Here is a 17085-nt window from a genome sequence, read left to right on the forward strand (position 1 = left end):
CTGCAACTGCTCAATTCCTTTTTATTTATTTTTTATGTTTTGTTTCGTTGCGTCGGAAGACGAAGATATTGACTAGGCTACACAGGACAAATCAGTAGAATATGCAGACGTTGATTTTCTGTGCTTGAAAAAATAAAAAATGAAAATAAATGAAAAATCACTAATATACTTTGTATTATTAAAATTTAACCACCATTTATCTTGTCGGTTTCTAGATAACTTGTGGAACTGAAGAATCTCTATTCGACATTCATGATCCCTATATATTATTATCATTGACTTAATTAATGTATCTAGAAAGAGTAAATCAAAGTGACATTTGTAAGTGATAAGTAAGGATAGATAAGAAAAAGATCAATTTTGATTAACATTAATAATTTTTCATGCAACAATTATTCATTACTCTCTTTGGGAAATTCATGACAATTTAACTTAAATTGTATCCCATGCTCGATACTAATTATTATTATTATTATTATTATTATTATTATTATTATTATTATTATTATTATTATTATTATTATTGAAAACTCACAATAGTCAATTAAACCTAGTTTTTCTTTTACTTAAAAAATCATTAGTGATTCTTATTGTTTACTATATTTTATGTTATTGATCATTAGTGTTTAATTTTAGTCGTGGATACTTGATAAGCAAATATTATTAACTTTTTAAATAAATATGTTTACTTTTAACTTTAGTCCAATAAATATTTTTTTAGTTTTCGTTGATGCTCCTTATGTTATTTTTTTATTATTATTGTTGCAAAAATGTTATTTTTTTCGTTTTAGTCCCTTTAAAAATATAGAGTAATCAATTAATGTTAGTGGTCAATTTAAAATAAAATGAAAGATTAAGATGAATAGTAAGTTAAACAATTAATCAAACTTTTGACCTGGACCGGGTTGTCTTTGTTAATCAAACCAGTGTAGTGTAAAATAAGAACAACTTGGTCACATGTTTTGCTTTATCACTGCGAGATTTGTTTGAGTGCAGAAAAAAATAAGAATTCCGTTGTAAGTTTTGGGCTGATCGTTGAGGCAGTTGAAGGAAGAGTTAGAGTAGCTGGTATTGGTCGTCAAATGAAACATCAAAGCTAGGATTGACTAACACAAAACAAGATGAGGAATGAATAATAAACAATGGCTTGAGAAATTAGTTGTGCATATGGTGCGCTAATTCAAGGAAGTTCTACCACCTGGTGGTTGACATTACTGAGATTTTTTGTATTGTAAGTGAAGTTAGCCTTAACTCCCTTTTACTTTGTTTGTTGAGTTTGGTGAAGAGATGTGAGTAGGACGATGAACAAGAAACCAACAAATATTACCTTTTTCGTTGGACCAAACTTTATGTTTAGTTGTAAATCTAAAAGCCAAACTAGTAATCATTTCGAGTCAGCACTTGATTTTCCATTGATATGGAGAACAAGGAGAATCTTGAAGCAGCCAGAAAATGTTTGACAACTAGTTTGGAAACATCAAGCGCCATTGCCTCTGCACTAGATGAATCTGGGTCGAGATTGGAGCTACTTAACCAGAGATATCTGGCTTTGCAAGCTTCCCTTAGACCCATCTCAGTGCAAAAGTGCTCATTTGTCAACATTGAGCACGGTATAGACAGTGTTCTATGTTCTGCTGCTGCACTCCTTAAGGTTCTTGACTCTGTTCATCAGTTGGAGCAATCTCTCTTAACAGATCCCTCTTCTGATCTACACACATATGTCTCAGATACAAAGAAGCTTGAGGAAGCACTGAAGCTTCTCAGTGACAATTCCAGGTTGACAGTTGGCTGGCTGAAGGACATTTATGAGCTCTTTCAAGACAAAGCAATCACCAATGAGCTTTGCCTGTTGAAGGTAAAGAAATATCTCAGAATATTGCAAGAATTGCAGGTCAAGGAGAAAGGTGCTCGTCTTGATGAAGGCCTTCTTAGTACTGCTTTTGACAAACTAGAGCTCGAGTTCCACAGGCTTCTGACAGCAAACTCAGTGCCTCTTCCTTTGGTTTCATTGGCATCACCACAAACTGGCCAGAAAACCAGTATTGCCAAACATATTTTGCCATTGACAAGTTCTTTGGCGGGGAAGTTGCATTCCATCGTAGAGAGATTAAATGCGAATGGCAGGCTACACAAGTTGCAATCCATATATGTTGAAGTTCGAGGCATGAATGCTCGGAGAGGTTTGAAGACTTTAGATTTGAGTTACTTGGATATTCCAACAACTGAAATTGAGGCTGTCCAGTCTATAGAGAGTTACATAGACCAATGGGGCTACCATTTGGAGTTGTTTGCTAAACAACTGCTTGAGATTGAGTGGAGGTTTTCTGCTATTGTCTTTGAGAAAATTGGTCCAGAAGCATGCATGGGGTGTTTTGCAAAGATTGCCATTGAATCAGGAATTTTTTCTTTTATTCGATTTGGAAGGATGGTTACTGAGAGGAAAAATGACCCCTTCAAATTGTTGAACCTGCTGTCGATATTCAGGGTCTTAAATGACCTGAGGCTAAAATTCAACCAACTTTTCAGTGCAAAAGCATGTAAAGAAATTAGAACTGTGATAGAGGATCTTATAAAAAAAGTTGTCAATGGTGCCAATGAGATATTCTGGCAACTTCCAGCACAAGTGAAGTTGCAAAGGCCAACTTCTCCTCCCCCAGATGGCAGCGTTCCAAGGCTGGTGAGCTTTGTGACGGATTACTGCAATCAACTGCTTGGGGATGCTTATAGGCCACATTTGACACAGGTTGTGAGAATACATCTTAGTTGGAGAAAGGAAGCCTACGAAGAGGGTATTGTTTTGTGCCAAATGTATAACGCAATCAAGGAGGTTGCGGTTAATTTGGATGCTTGGTCGAAGACCTATGAAGATATCACCCTGTCCTACCTTTTTATGATGAATAATCACTGTCATTTCTGCAATTTGAGGGGTACAGTACTTGGAAATATGATGGGAGATTCTTGGTTAAGAGCACACGAACAATATAGGGACTATTACGCAGCACTTTATTTGAGGAACAGCTGGGGAAAGCTTCTGCCTATTCTTGGAGTACAAAAGGACATACTTTCACCCTCCAGTGCAAGTGTGACATGCCAAGACTTGGCAAAGAGACTAACTGCTTTTAATCTAGCTTTTGAGGAAAGATACAAGAAGCAATCTGATTGGGTAATCTCCGATAAGATCCTAAGGGAAAATGTATGCAAGCATTTGACCAAAGGTCTTATACCAATCTACAGGGCCTATGTCAAAAACTATTGTTTGACAACTGAAAATGATGCTAAGGTTGACAAACTTATGAAATATTCAGCAGAGAGTTTGGAGAACAAGATTAGGTCTCTGTTTCAGACCAAGCAGAGGAAGGGTAGTAGCATTAAACAGGCAGACTTAATTAGTAAAATAAAAGATCTCAGTCATCAATTTCGCTTAACTCTAGCAGCTATATGATTTCTTTTCCTTGTACTTGCCAGAATGAATGTTAATGTACTCTGGTAATGTGTGTGTACAAAGTTACAAACCGTTTGCAAGTAGGCCTTCACTGTTACTTGTATGTTATCACTGTTACAGCTTAATTAATTATTTTCAATAAGAATGACTGACTTTGGTAACTATGTTATCTTTTGGCTTTACAAATTTGGCTGTTCCATCTTTTTCAAAAAAAAGGGTAGACATAGACAAGACTTATTTACTTACATGAATAAATGCTTCTCAAGAAAATAGATATATAAATTTATGTAGCCAGCAAATGTCTGTATACTGCTGGTAAAATAAATCTCATAATTATAGATATATGAGTTTATTAATAAATATGCAAACGCCTATTTTAGTCCATTCGACCCAGATTTGGTCTCAAAATCATTGCCTATTGAGTATATTCAACCTGAGTTTTGAAACCCAATGGTAGGTGCAATGGAGCAGGCCATTGAATGAAGGTGTGACAAACATTGTCATATTATTCTTTGAAAAACAAGCTAGGATGGATGATGTTTGACCAAGATTGAAGAATTGGTACGTGGGTTACAGCAAAGAGGATCTGACTGGCTTCAACTCTTTAACCTTTGGAAAGTGTGGATGTTGGAAGTTTCTTTCAACCTCCCAAGCGAGTTGTGACATACAATTAAACGTAGACTTGGCACCTTTTTCATCCGTGACTTCTCTAGGGAAGGGAATGCGGACCTCAAACATGCCTCTGTGAGGGGACGACAACCGCATGTCAAAACCCAAGCGATCAACCCATATCATCTTTGCCTCCGAAACCTTCCAAATCCATTCAAAGTCAACACAAGCAATGCGTTTTGATTTTGGATGACATTATTTAAAAGACAAATAAACATAGATAGAGTAGTGTTGGTGACAAACCAGGAAATCCAAATCAACGTAGACATTGCAGAAGCGAGTAATGTCTTCCATGTTGTTGGTGTTGATCTCAGTTACTAAGTTGTGTGCAGAGTCTCGAAGTGGGTCCGGTTGAGCATTGCTGTAATCTGAAGAGGTTACCCAAACACCGTCCTACAGTTGCAATGCAAATAATGATTCACGAGCATAAGAGGCTAAAGGGCTGATGGGAAGATTTCTTCCCAATAGTTAGAATTAACCTATGCAAAGGTTAACTAGTAAAACCTATCTCTTAACTTCTGTAGAAGATGATTTTAACTTATGGATGAATTAATTTAACATATGCAGAAGTTTATTTCATCTTTCTTATTTTCTTCTCCGAGAAGTGTTCACAAAGAGAATCACCCAAACAGGTCTAATTAAGTTCCATTTCAAGGTTAGATCAGGGTTAAGTAATGAGTTCTACCTCCTGAATGTCTTCCAATTGCAGTACCCGATCCACAGCAATAATGTAAATAGAATCTTGATCCACTTCTTCTCCAAACCTCTTCCTCCACACAGAAACGAAACGCTGCACATACACATGCACACCCAGTGATGAATTTTTATCGATGATCATGATCCTGGTTTAATTTGACAGGGAACTAAACTAAAACTAGCTAGTTACACTTACCTTTGGATCCTGTGGTTTGGTAAGAGTTCCTTGAACAGTGCATTGAGGAGTGCGCAATCCGAATTGTTCAAACTGATAAACAAACACAGACATGAAAAAAAAAAACTTATCGAATAGATAAATTAGCAGTGAGACAGATAGAGAAAGAGAGGGAAAATGAGGTACCTGAACATGAAGAGAAGAAGGGATGTTAGTGTTATCACTGGAATTGAAGCAGAACAAGGGAGTACCATGTTCGGGTTCAACCGCGAATCGAACCCCAGTGCCCAGAGGCAAACCCTCTTCGGTCAACGTACATAGCGTCCCCACCTTAGCCAACTCCATTAGGGTTCTCGATACCTCCGCCGGAAACGGCTTCGTTTTGCTCTCACTCTTCACTTCCAATTGGGCCGTCGACGCCGCCGCCACCGAGCATTTTGGGCCTCCATTCTTCCTTCTCAACCAAACAGAGCCACTTCTCTTGGTTTCGCTTGCGGGTGCAAGTTTCACCCGTGGACACGCTGCACCGAATTGCCTCGTTTGAATTTGAAGCAGCATTTCTTCAGATAGATCGCAGACACTCTCAGTGCTAAAGTAGAAAAGCACGTAAAAAGGATAAGAAGAAAGGACCTCAATATGTCGTTTTTCTAGCACAGTAACTAAACGACACTTCGTTTTGGTGCGTTTTTATTTATCCACAAACCCCAGACGCAGCGTGCTGGCGTTTAGACTTTGATGGCAGGAACAGCGGCGACACTCACGTTGACACCACCGAGATGGTGGCGGCGGCATCATCACCGTCCGATTCCTCGTTCCTTTTCCTGCCGAATGCTTCCACGGTCGAGAGGTGCGTTGGTGCATCACTTGACAGTTTTACCTTAAACCCTAAACTGAACTGAAATTAATTGTGTTGAATTACTTTGGATTGGATTTTGTAGGTTTGGGATTGTACAGAAATGGGGTTTTAGGTGCTACTTGTGGAGTTGCTTCTCGAAGCAATCAATTGAATGTGTCACCTTGGGATGATAAACCCTTTCGAATTCTTCCAAGTGGTAAAAAGACTTACTTGGATGAACAAGACGTGGTGACATTTATTGATCCTCCTAAGGGCTTGATTCCTTTGGACCCATCTTCCTATAATCCCGCTGCATACCTATGGTAACTCATGCATACACGCTACAGCTTTAATTCTTATTCTCTCTCAGTTACAGTTACACACCCACTCTCTATGTTCAGGAAAAAGATTGAAGATATTCCTGAGGAAAGGCGACATCGACTACTGCGATTGTTAAAACCTAGGTATTTTCACTCCTTATTTTTCTTTCCTTTTAATGCTTTTGTTCTGCATTTACAGTGCCTAGCACTGGAAATTTTTGCGCAGGCTTGTGTCAATGGCTTGGCAGATAGCTGGTACACGGTATGAGGATCCCAAGTTGGTGAAGAAAAGTGCATCTACACTGTTGTCCAGCTCCAACAGCGATGATGTTGTGGTTGAATATTATAACTGCAGAACAAGTGGAGGTTAGTGAACTGATTGGATCATCGTTGTTGTTTGGGAGTTGTCTAGGTTAGATTAAATATCACACAATGAATGAATGCATTTTGTTTCCTATTGCCCCATTCTTTTCTCACGTCCACATGTAGGGATGGACTACTTCGCTTCCTAATACCATGCACACGTCAATCCTAGTGCTCAAAATCCCTTCCCTCTTCTTATATGTATATGATTTTTCCTACTTCAGTTTACTGGATTCTTAAATACTTTTCATTTGAATTAGGAAATGTTTATTTTCATGTAAATTTGACCTACTTTCTTTCATGTTCCAATACTAATGCTGCGCTCAACGTGTCTTTAGTGTTGAAAGTATTTGTCATGGTTTCGTGTGTATTAGTTTTTCACTTTTACCATCTTGAAGTTTGAAAACTAATGTCAATGTTAAACTTTTGTTACATAGGACCAATGATAATTTCCTGGATAAATTCCTTTAGAAAGGTAAATTCATCATCTCCTTTTTACTTTTTTGCTCTTGTACACAAAGTAGTTACTACTTTTATTTGAAGAATTGGCTCTTTTGATACTTTTGAAGGCCATATTTACCTGCAAGGATGGAGAGGCCTACGGGCGAATCATAAGTAAGTTTCTCTGTTTTTGGCATCGAATGGCATGGATACCTTTACACAATTTATAATTTTAGTGAAATATATGCTCGTCAATCTTAAATGTAGTGGCACTTTGTGAAATATGCACATCAAGGTTGTATTGTTAGTCTAATTGTGAATGCACAGTGAAGTCCAACTACATAACATGTGGGTAAAAGAATAATTCAACTATATACTTATATGTTTTACCCGAATACTAGCACATAATCCAAATTTCTGAATCATTGGAAGATAGGCATTTCGTTATTCTTGTTAGAAAAATTGAAAAAATAAATAGTGACAACATAAGTCAATAATCACTACTCTGGCCACACTTCGGGCTCATTGGCTAATGTAATAAAATGGGGAAATTTAGAAGAAGAAAGAGAGGAGAACATAGAAGTAGTACCATAAATGTGACCAAAAGCACCTAAATCAAGAATCCATGAAGTTTGACTTTTCATGGTTTGAGAAATGCAGGTTAATGATAGGACGGACTGGGTAGAAGATTGTGCTTGGTTGCTGGATTGTAATTTGAGATATATATAACCGAATTTTATAATTAAAAATGTTTAACATAACATTATTTGGATAATGTGAATTTAAATTAATTGTAGGTGGAGCTTGGGTTTTTAAATTAGTAAAATTTGAACTAGACGAAATAATCTTGTATTCATTGGTAAATCTCATTTATCTCTACTAGCTACTACACAAATAATTCAAACTTTTAAAACAAAATAATTACATGAAAACCAAAGGGTACATGAGATATGTGTGTTTATTAATTTATCTTTTGTATTATTCAATTTATTTATATGATATCCGTTCTCTCTTCATTTCATGTTTATTGTTTCTCTTAATAAAAATGATAATTTTTTTCATAAACATATATAGATAATTTCTCCATATATCGGATAGTTCTGTGACTTGATAAGTCACGTTCCCTGTTCTACAATGGATCATAAATGTCCAAAATAATATTCTGAGTTTTAGAGGGCAAGGTTCATCACTCCTAATACTTCGGAAACAACGACAATACCTCTAAGGAGTGCTGAACCATTATGTTCACAATTTCGGCAACTACTACTCATGTTAACCCACTATGTTCTGTGTTACTTGATTGGTCCCTTTTTAGGAATTTTGTAATTGAGATGTTGTATTAATAGCAATTTATATAATATTTCGGGTGGATGTCAAAATGTTTAAGGTGGGGGCTAAAATGTTTCGATATGAGATCTGGGATAACAATCAAAATACTCCACGTTACACTTTCTCCAAACCTCCTAACGACACTTTCAGAGTCTAGGTTACAAAGTTCTCCTATATGCTCGGCCAATAATATGATCGTTCGGTTATACAATAAAATCTTAAATTCAAGATAAATGCAATCATCTATCTCTTTACCTGAAACTCGTATTTAGAGGTTTCGAGATGGACTTATAATTAGTATAAACTTAATCATGGCCTAATAACTAGTAAGTACACTTTACTTATAAACTTGATTATTGGAGATGGTTAAGCATTTGGATGATCAGTCAGCCAGTCAACCGACCGTACAAGACTTAGCAGGGTTAGGGCGTTTTTATGTTCACCAATTGTAACTCTTCGTTTGACTGTTTGGGTAAGTGCTGACCAGACGGTCATATAATTATGTTGGTGCATATAATTTATACCCTCCAGCTTGAGGGAAGTGATAAAATTATGACTGTTATCGGATTGTACAACATTCATATAGCTGCTTTTTGGGTGTATTGATTGTTATAATATATAACTTGTCCTCTGTTCCCTTTTTCATATGTATAAAACATAGATCAGTTGAGCATGTCGCTTAACGATTTTTTTATCACATCCAAATTCAAATATTATGTTTATATAGTTTCTTGATTGTTCATATTGTTTGGATAAACTACACTTAGTCGCCCACATTTCGCATGCAACAGGTTAGTAATAGAAGTAATTTATTCTTCTTCTCATACACAATACTTCAAATTGATCCATAATATTGAATTTATACGCTTTTTCTTTTCACCAAGGTTGATACCGTGAAAATAAGTTTATATATGGTTGTCCATCAGTAGATCGAAAAATACTGTACATGTCCATTTTCATAGTTTGTTTACATCTTTACCTGTTTAGTGGTCACTCTGTTGTTTGTTAAATCATATGGTTCCTGAGCCCTAATGCTTCAATAATCTGTATAGACATATACAAGAAGAAAGAATTAGTTGTATAATCTTGCTGTTTTTCTTTAAGATGTTGATATCATTGTGATTTAATAAAGGGCTCTTGATGAATTCATTTCTGGTGCCTGGTTTTGTTTGTTTCTTTTATGTTTTTGTGATTCATTGTTTTAAGCTTAAATCTTGGTTGTCCTTAATATTAACTTATATTTTTTTAATTCCACAACTTCCCAGGTGGCTCACTTTTGGCTGCAGTTGCTGACTCCTTCTCCCCTTTGTATTTTGCGGTGAGACAACTTAAGGTAGTGATGTCAACTGAACAGCCATGCGATTTAGCATATGAATTTGGGGATGGACTATATGATATCAAAGAGCTCCCATCAGGCTTTCCAAGACCAGGTAGCAACTTCTTTTTTTTGTAAAGAGATAATCTCAGTTCTGAAAGTACACATGTTACATTTTTTAAAGAAATTGTATTGGTTCTATATGTTAAAATTTAAGTCCTGTGATAGATATCTGCATGGTGTATTCTTGTTGCATTATTTTCTATATACCTCTTCATTGGTTTTCCCTGTAATATACACTAGAAACAAGCAGGGTGATCATGTTATTTTTCAAAGTCCCCTTATGCCCCCAATTTTATTGGCTTTTGTTTATGCAGCTAAGCATCCTTATCCTTTCAACGATCAAATTGTTGTGTATGTTCGCCATCTAGGACCTGGGGTCTCAGTTGGGCAAGCATGGCAAGAGGGTACTAAACTGGAGCAAGTCCCACGAAAGCTATGCGGGGAGATTTTAATGGTGAAGGATTACACATCATTACGAGAAGATGAATGAAGATAGTGGTTATGCTCCCTTGGAGTTAAAACGACTCTACGGTTAACAGTTGTTTACATATCAATGATGTGCAAACAGACAAGTTTCTAAGGCATATATGACGGAAGTATGACTCGTGTCCACGTTTGCAGTTTTTGTACAGAACTCATTGCAGAAGTAGTCAAGAGAATAGTACGTTAGATGTAATGTCACATGTTTGGCTGAGATAAGGTGAAATGAGAAGTTACTGCTACATTCTCAGCAGAGCAATGTTTAGTATCCTCATTCAAACTCAAGATAGCTTGAACTTCATACACACATTAAATATTTCGGTTGAAATACTGTTTTCTTTTGTAACATCCAAGCATAGTACATCCCCACATGTGATGTCGCATAGAAGAAAAGTTGCATTTCCCTTTCCTCAACTAAAAAGTTTTAATTACAGAGTACAACACAATTTTTTTATGTCTGCCTTGAGTTGAATGAGCTAACATATGAATTAAAAACTGTTGATAGATGACTTTTGACTGCTTTATAAATTGTTCCAAGAAACCTCGAGCGAACGTGATTCACACGAACCAGTAACACAAACATACGGTGTAAAATTTAAATGCTAAATGGTGAGATGTCTTTTTTCCTTGTTTTTTTCAAGGTCGTAATTGTCGGTGGAGAATGAGTGCATAGGACACTTGGAAATAGAGGGAGAGGGACACTGCTTTTGGCAATACGGGCCAAGCTTGGTGTCACCTTTAATGAAGGGTCCAAAGATTGCACGATTATGGCAGCATTAGCAGTAACTTCCAAGGATCCTTCAGTATGGCGCCATGGCCGTCTATTCCACTCAATCCTAAATCATAAAATGACAACTTTCTTAAAACATATTCTTACAAGATTCAAGCTTTTTCCATGACCAATTCTCTGTCAACCTTACTCTGGTATATTATTATATGCCGGTAGAGTATTGTGGGTCCAATGTTAAGCACTGCACAAACCAAAAATCTTGTAATTTTCACTCTTTCTTTTAGTACAATGAAAAAGTATTGAGGAATGTTTTATCATGGTTGTCATTGAAAGTTTCATGTCAACCACATATTAAATTAATATATAATGTACAAACTTTATTTTACAAAATTAATTTGATAAAATTAAATTAAACTTAAAATATTTTTTTAAATAACTATATTTGTGTTAGACATTAAATATAATAAATAAACAGTTTGGTAATGAAAGTTACTTGTTTTTTTTTATTTTCACCATTCTTAGTTTTGTATATTATTTTTTTATTTCTGATTTTATAAGACTGAATTATATTTAAAGTTATTTTTTAATAATTATATTTGTGTTAGACATTAAATATAGAAAAAAAAAATAGTTTAATAACAAAAGGTACTGATTTTTGTTCATCCTTCTTAGTTAGGTATGCTATCTTCTGTGTTCCTCCTGTGAATATCAGAAAATTGAGGTTTGCACTTTACTACAATTAGGTTGAAGGAAGCACACGAGCACTGATTCTCCCTTATCTATTACTGTATGCTTTGAGCGTTGATTATGAATGAGGTGAGATAGATGAACACGGTCAACAGCACAGAACCAAAAGATGGTAACTAGCTTTTTGTCGAATGTCCTGTCAATAAACATCTCACACTCCTTTCCTACAACCTATATGGAATGAAAGAAATGCTTTCCCAAACAAATCTTTCTTACAAAAAAGAAAGATTTATATGACAGCTGAAAGAAAAAGAAAACTGAATCTTAAAAAACATCAGACTGAGACCAAGAAAATGGATTCTTTACTTGAAACAAGTATGATGGTTTATTTTTCCTGTCATAAAAATCTTAGAAGATAGTGGGGGTGTCTTTATTTTCTTTTACATCCAGTAAGATCAAAGATTGAATGACATAAAAACAAATATGAAATGTACTTCTTATGTCAGAGATGGAAAGATGAGAGTAAAAGTACACTGAGTGTTAGTTGGTAAAGTGGGCAGATCATGTAAACCAGTAGTATTATTCAAAAATTTATTGAGAGGAAAGATTTTCCCTTTTAAATTCGTTTAGAATCTTGGCTACAATCTCTTAGAAAAGTGGTGAAGAAAGAGCATGTTTGTTATGATGGATTCAGGACTTAAGTATTTGAAAAGCATAAAAAGAAAAGCTTTGTTGAGACAGCAGGGTCCACCAGCCTTCCTGAGAGGTATGTGCACATGTGCCTTACAATTATTGAAATGGCGATTGACATGGTCGAATTTTGGGAGTTAAGTATGACCTAAATTATCTTTTTGGTTATGTTAAAGGTTCAATTAAAACAAATGGGTCCAAGTGGGACACTCACATGATTCTCATCCCTGTCCAAATCCAAGCTCCAAAATCCTCACTAATTAAAACATTCCCCTGCCGACACTATTTTCCTTTTTTTTACCATTCTAAAACTACTTTCAGCATTTAACTCACAAAAACAATCATTAAATACATACTAAATAGCCACCATAGCATGATGTTTTTGAAGCATAAAATGTGTACTTTTGTGGTGATTTCACCATGGTTTTGTATTCATCATGGTTTTCTACCACTAATGTCATGTAGTGAAATTTGGATCCAGACACATATAAACCTTGGCATTGAAGGGAGCAGGTATTTGTTGGGAGTTGTAACATATCAGTGTCATTCAACAGATAGATACATACATATGAACCAAAAGTGATGTAAGCAACAGGGTTATCCTGACAAAATGAATCAGCTCAACGTCACAGAAAACTTAAAAGGGAAAGAAAAATGAATGTATTGTGATAGATAACAATAGACAGACAAGTAAAACCAAGAAGAAAAAAATGAAAAATAAAATCTATAAATGCCTTGAAGAATAACACTTATTTATGATATGACCCACGGTGGCTTTCAGCATGTTACCTGAGCCTTATTCAGGCACCATGAATATAACTGCGAAAACCAATTTGTCTTGTAGCAATCCAGATTGGTTGGCTTCTGTAATTATTCAAGTTTGTAACAATCAATTTTGTATTTTACACATCCTTTCTGATCCTCTAGTTCATCTGTTCTCCAATTAAATCCAGGCCTACAAGGAGGAATGAAACACCTTGAAATAGTAAATAGTAGAAGTGCATGCCTTGTGCTGATAACAAGCTCCTAAATGCAGCAGTCAGCAGCAAGAATGCAAGGGCAAGTTCTTTCTTGTATATCTTGTTCATTTTCTTCACAGGGGGTCTGGGAACTGTTTCTTGGCTTTCCTTTATTTTGTTAAGCTCAGAAAGTCCACTGTCAGAAGTTCCTCTGTGAAGTTGGAGACTCATGGCCTTTGAATCTCTTTCTTCAGCTGCTAATAGATCAGCCTCTGATGACCGACCGGCTTTTTTTGTAACAATCCATTCGTATGAACTTCCCAACTGGAACAAACCGGACACCATGGCATTGAATTTGGTTACTGACATTGTGTTCTCAAAGAGGAGGTAAGGAACAATGAAGGGAAAGGATTTTGGGGCAGGAAGAATGTTCAAGAAGGACAAGAATACAGGAATGTAACAAATAACCCAGATAGGAAGCTCGGCTTCTGGGACAAACATTGTCAAAGGAAGAATGATGCAGAACAATGTGAAAGAATAGAATGGGAGGATTAGCTTTCTAAGAAGAAAGAACAGAAAAATTAGGTTGGTTTTCTTCCAGAACGCAATCTGCAATATTGAGAAATCGGAACATGTTTAGATTGTATTTTACTACCAAACAGTGCACAGACAGTAACAGAAAATGCATCATCACCTTTGAGGTTATAATTGCTGGAAGGCACAAACGAAAGAGTTGCATAGGACCAGAATGCCATCTATGTTGTTGTTTCCTATAAGCTTCATATGATTCAGGAAGCTCACAAAGCACCTGAAAGAAGTTTTTTAGACTAACTGCAGCTGAATTGTTCACATAAACAGTTTTTCACTGTTGTTTCACCCCAAAAGTTAGTGTAACACGTCTATGAATTACTTCACATAATTATTTCATACGATCCAAGTTCATACCACATTTCCAAATCAATAAATACAAAAGGTGTTATTGTCAGCTATAGGCAAATATAAATTGATACAAACTGAGAACATCAAATTGATTAAAACCCAAAAGACAACTAAATAAAACAAAGCAGAACATGTACCTTAACATCATTGAGAAAGATAAATTTCCAACCATTCAGATGGGCTCGGACTGCTATATCCATGTCTTCTACAGTTGTTCGCTCAAGCCAGCCACCAGATTCTTCAAGTGCTTTTATTCTCCAAACACCAGCAGTTCCATTAAAACCAAAGAAATTAAGGAAGACCCCATTCACCTGTTGTTCAACCTCAAAGTGAAAGCACAGATTAACATTTTGGAGTCGTGTCAATAGGTTCTCATCCTTGTTTACAAAAGCCCAGCGAGCCTGCACCAATGCCAGCTCAGGATTACCCTGCAGAGCACACACACACTCAAGAATCAAAATTGGGAACTAAAGCATAGATAGATCATTCGGAATAACAAGAAAGGAAGAAGGGAAAAGATGTAGCCACCTTAAAATGTGGAACAGTTTGCTTGAGGAAATCTAGATTTGGTTGGAAATCAGCATCAAAAATAGCAACGAACTCGTAATCCTTGATGTAATCACAGCTCATTGCAGACTTTAGATTACCGGCTTTGTAACCAGTTCTGAACTTCCTATGACGGTAGATTATATTCACACCTCTTTGGCTCCACTTAGAGACTTCTCCCTTGATTAACCACTGTATGCTCTCATCATCAGAGTCATCCAGAACTTGAATAAGCAACCGATCTTTTGGCCAATCAAGTTGGCTCGCTGCTGAAATCGATACTTCATACACCTACATGCACTTAATGTCAAACTCATCAACATCATTATCAGGAAGAGTTGCAATCCTTAAAAATCAACACAATAATCTACCTTCAAGATAAATAATCAAAACGGGACAATTACATCATCATCATCATTAGTACTATAATTCAACACAGCAAACTTTATGATGAAAGAAAAATTAAGATGGGACGAATAATCGTAATGATAATAGTATGTTCAAAGGAACCACTTCATGATTGATTTGTTTTGGCACCGACAACTTTTTTTTTTTTGTTTTTGCTTGAAAGCACGAAACTTTAATGGGGTAGGATTAAGAAAAGTGTGTCACCTCTTTCTCATTGCACATGGGAATTTGAACGAGCACCATAGGATATCCCTGGTTGGATCCTTCCAAATCATGTGAACTGAGGGGGTCTCCATCAATGACAGGCTTAATCTTCTTGAATTTGATCCAGAAACAACCAAGGCAGAGAAGTATTCGATCCACAGACTGAATTAAGAAGAGAACAATGCAGAAGGTTGAGAGAGACTGAATTGGGGGAGCAACATAGTCTGCTCGAAACTCCAACCACCTAACATAGGCAGTGTGAAACCATCCTGTGATCTCTGAAGCTTCTGGAAGGTGCAAGTTATGGTTGTGAAAGTAGTGCCACCCTTTGAAGTGAGCAACCAGCTCAAAGGACAAGAATGCCAAAGCCATCACCAGGAAAGTGAGAATCACCCGAAACAAAAACTTCGCCTTTGCAGACATCTCAGTCTCCACGTGCCCCAAGAACAATCTTTTCTTAACAGAATGGAGCAATGAACAAAGGGAATTCCCAAGCCAAGCAAGGCCACCGACAACTCTATGCGCCTTCAGAAGAAGAAGCCATGTGAACTGCTTTGCATTCTTTCCTCTCTCCTTGTCAACCGGCTGAAATGCTGAGTCCGGTGCATCTATTTCCACCACTGAGTAATTGGGGTTCTCCATGGTCACCACAACCGGGTTCCCCTTCCTTGAACTTGAATCCTTAACCCACCACTTTGAAAAATCTATGGTTCCACTTGGACCCATTTGCTCCCTCAATACCACAAACAACAACAACCAACTTTCCACAAACAGTAACACTCACACAAGCTTTCACAACTCACAAGACTGAAGTGTTACCACAAAGCACCACACCCGAGTAACCCGAAAAATCCATTGTGTTTCAAGTTTCAGAAAACACAGTCAAAGGAAGGACAGAACCAGAAACTCGTATGAGTTATGTTGTGTCAGATCCACGAGTTTAGAATCCTTTGAGTTGAGTTGTTTGGTCTGAATGCGGGGAAAAAAGTTGTAGAGAAGCACAAGAGAGTGTGTGCTTGGTTGGTTTCTTTATTGGAGTTTGAAATTACCAAGATGGGTTGGTCTAAGGCTTCTACTACACTTCCAATGTTGAAGACAAACGTAATCCATGTGGGTATGATTAGTTTAATCAACGAGTTACTGCAACTATAAAACCATACAAACAAACAAAAAACTTGACTAACTCTACCATGGGTCAGAGGCAAGTCATCACTCTCTCCATTGGTCAAGTAAGAACACGACCATATCACTCAATCACCCATGTTCTTCCTTATTAATATATGGGTCAAGATCTTCAACCAAGTTCTTCTCATTTATGGAAATTAATTATTAATTACAATATCAAAGATAATATTTTTAACAATGTCCATTCCAACATTTTAGTGTAGCCCTTCATAACAAAACATCACCTGTTTAAGAAAAATATGTCCATAATTTGTCATCTTACAATGTTTATTACATAGTATCTATCATTAGCATATATGTCTCAAAAAACAACATGATAGAAATAAATAGAAAAGAATGATAAAGATATATATATATATAATTTTTCTTTGGTTTGTCCTTCTAAAATAAATGTAGTTAGTTTCTAATAACTAAATTATTCCATTATATTTTAAATTATATATAATGTGTTTGAGTGGTATTTAATGAAAAAGAAAATGTAACGTATTTAATGATAATAGTAATAAATGATTTTAATAACTTATTTTTATATTCATTTTACCTTTTTTTAAATTCTTTGTACTGTTATCTTTGTTGATCAATTTGTTAGTTTCGATTATTTATATGAAA

General features: G+C 36.1%; 4 protein-coding genes across 4 annotated transcripts; 2 read left to right on the plus strand and 2 right to left on the minus strand.

The window, feature by feature from the left end:
* The first annotated feature begins 659 nt into the window (after positions 1 to 659).
* On the plus strand, positions 660 to 3560 carry LOC106752602 (exocyst complex component EXO70A1). The gene has a single exon (XM_014634313.2). It carries the CDS (start codon positions 1418 to 1420, stop codon positions 3440 to 3442), a length of 2025 nt encoding a protein of 674 aa, XP_014489799.1. The 5' UTR covers positions 660 to 1417; the 3' UTR covers positions 3443 to 3560.
* A 140-nt stretch (positions 3561 to 3700) lies between these two features.
* LOC106752655 (glutamyl-tRNA reductase-binding protein, chloroplastic) lies at positions 3701 to 5572 on the minus strand. The gene is made up of 5 exons (XM_014634383.2): positions 5169 to 5572; positions 5004 to 5075; positions 4797 to 4901; positions 4355 to 4504; positions 3701 to 4252 (listed from the first exon to the last, which is right to left on the minus strand). The coding sequence occupies exons 1-5, from the start codon at positions 5538 to 5540 to the stop codon at positions 4013 to 4015; spliced, it is 939 nt and encodes a 312-aa protein (XP_014489869.1). The 5' UTR covers positions 5541 to 5572; the 3' UTR covers positions 3701 to 4012.
* A 118-nt stretch (positions 5573 to 5690) lies between these two features.
* On the plus strand, positions 5691 to 10476 carry LOC106752654. The gene is made up of 8 exons (XM_014634382.2): positions 5691 to 5829; positions 5921 to 6140; positions 6219 to 6281; positions 6364 to 6503; positions 6938 to 6975; positions 7070 to 7115; positions 9536 to 9700; positions 9963 to 10476. The coding sequence occupies exons 1-8, from the start codon at positions 5718 to 5720 to the stop codon at positions 10136 to 10138; spliced, it is 960 nt and encodes a 319-aa protein (XP_014489868.1). The 5' UTR covers positions 5691 to 5717; the 3' UTR covers positions 10139 to 10476.
* Positions 10477 to 12637: 2161 nt separating this feature from the next.
* Positions 12638 to 16528, minus strand: LOC106752660 (probable xyloglucan glycosyltransferase 5). Its single transcript, XM_014634388.2, has 5 exons — positions 15292 to 16528; positions 14662 to 14970; positions 14271 to 14561; positions 13889 to 14002; positions 12638 to 13803 (listed from the first exon to the last, which is right to left on the minus strand). Exons 1-5 carry the CDS (start codon positions 16015 to 16017, stop codon positions 13159 to 13161), a joined length of 2085 nt encoding a protein of 694 aa, XP_014489874.1. The 5' UTR covers positions 16018 to 16528; the 3' UTR covers positions 12638 to 13158.
* Between the last annotated feature and the right edge of the window lie 557 nt (positions 16529 to 17085).

Source organism: Vigna radiata, unplaced genomic scaffold (assembly GCF_000741045.1).
Source record: "Vigna radiata var. radiata cultivar VC1973A unplaced genomic scaffold, Vradiata_ver6 scaffold_153, whole genome shotgun sequence".
Taxonomy (NCBI): domain Eukaryota; kingdom Viridiplantae; phylum Streptophyta; class Magnoliopsida; order Fabales; family Fabaceae; genus Vigna; species Vigna radiata.

Coding starts and splice junctions, on each gene's coding strand:
- LOC106752602 (XM_014634313.2), top strand. CDS start 1,418: ATGGAGAACAAGGAGAATCTTGAAGCAGCCAGAAAATGTTTGACAACT.
- LOC106752660 (XM_014634388.2), bottom strand. CDS start 16,017: ATGGGTCCAAGTGGAACCATAGATTTTTCAAAGTGGTGGGTTAAGGAT. Junction 14,562..14,661: donor AAACTGTTCCACATTTTAAG/GTGGCTACATCT, acceptor TGTGCTCTGCAG/GGTAATCCTGAGCTGGCATT. Junction 13,804..13,888: donor CAGCAATTATAACCTCAAAG/GTGATGATGCAT, acceptor TCAATATTGCAG/ATTGCGTTCTGGAAGAAAAC.
- LOC106752654 (XM_014634382.2), top strand. CDS start 5,718: ATGGCAGGAACAGCGGCGACACTCACGTTGACACCACCGAGATGGTGG. Junction 6,976..7,069: donor GGATAAATTCCTTTAGAAAG/GTAAATTCATCA, acceptor ATACTTTTGAAG/GCCATATTTACCTGCAAGGA. Junction 9,701..9,962: donor ATCAGGCTTTCCAAGACCAG/GTAGCAACTTCT, acceptor TTGTTTATGCAG/CTAAGCATCCTTATCCTTTC.
- LOC106752655 (XM_014634383.2), bottom strand. CDS start 5,540: ATGCTGCTTCAAATTCAAACGAGGCAATTCGGTGCAGCGTGTCCACGG. Junction 4,902..5,003: donor CCAAACCACAGGATCCAAAG/GTAAGTGTAACT, acceptor GTGTATGTGCAG/CGTTTCGTTTCTGTGTGGAG. Junction 4,253..4,354: donor ACGTTGATTTGGATTTCCTG/GTTTGTCACCAA, acceptor TGGATTTGGAAG/GTTTCGGAGGCAAAGATGAT.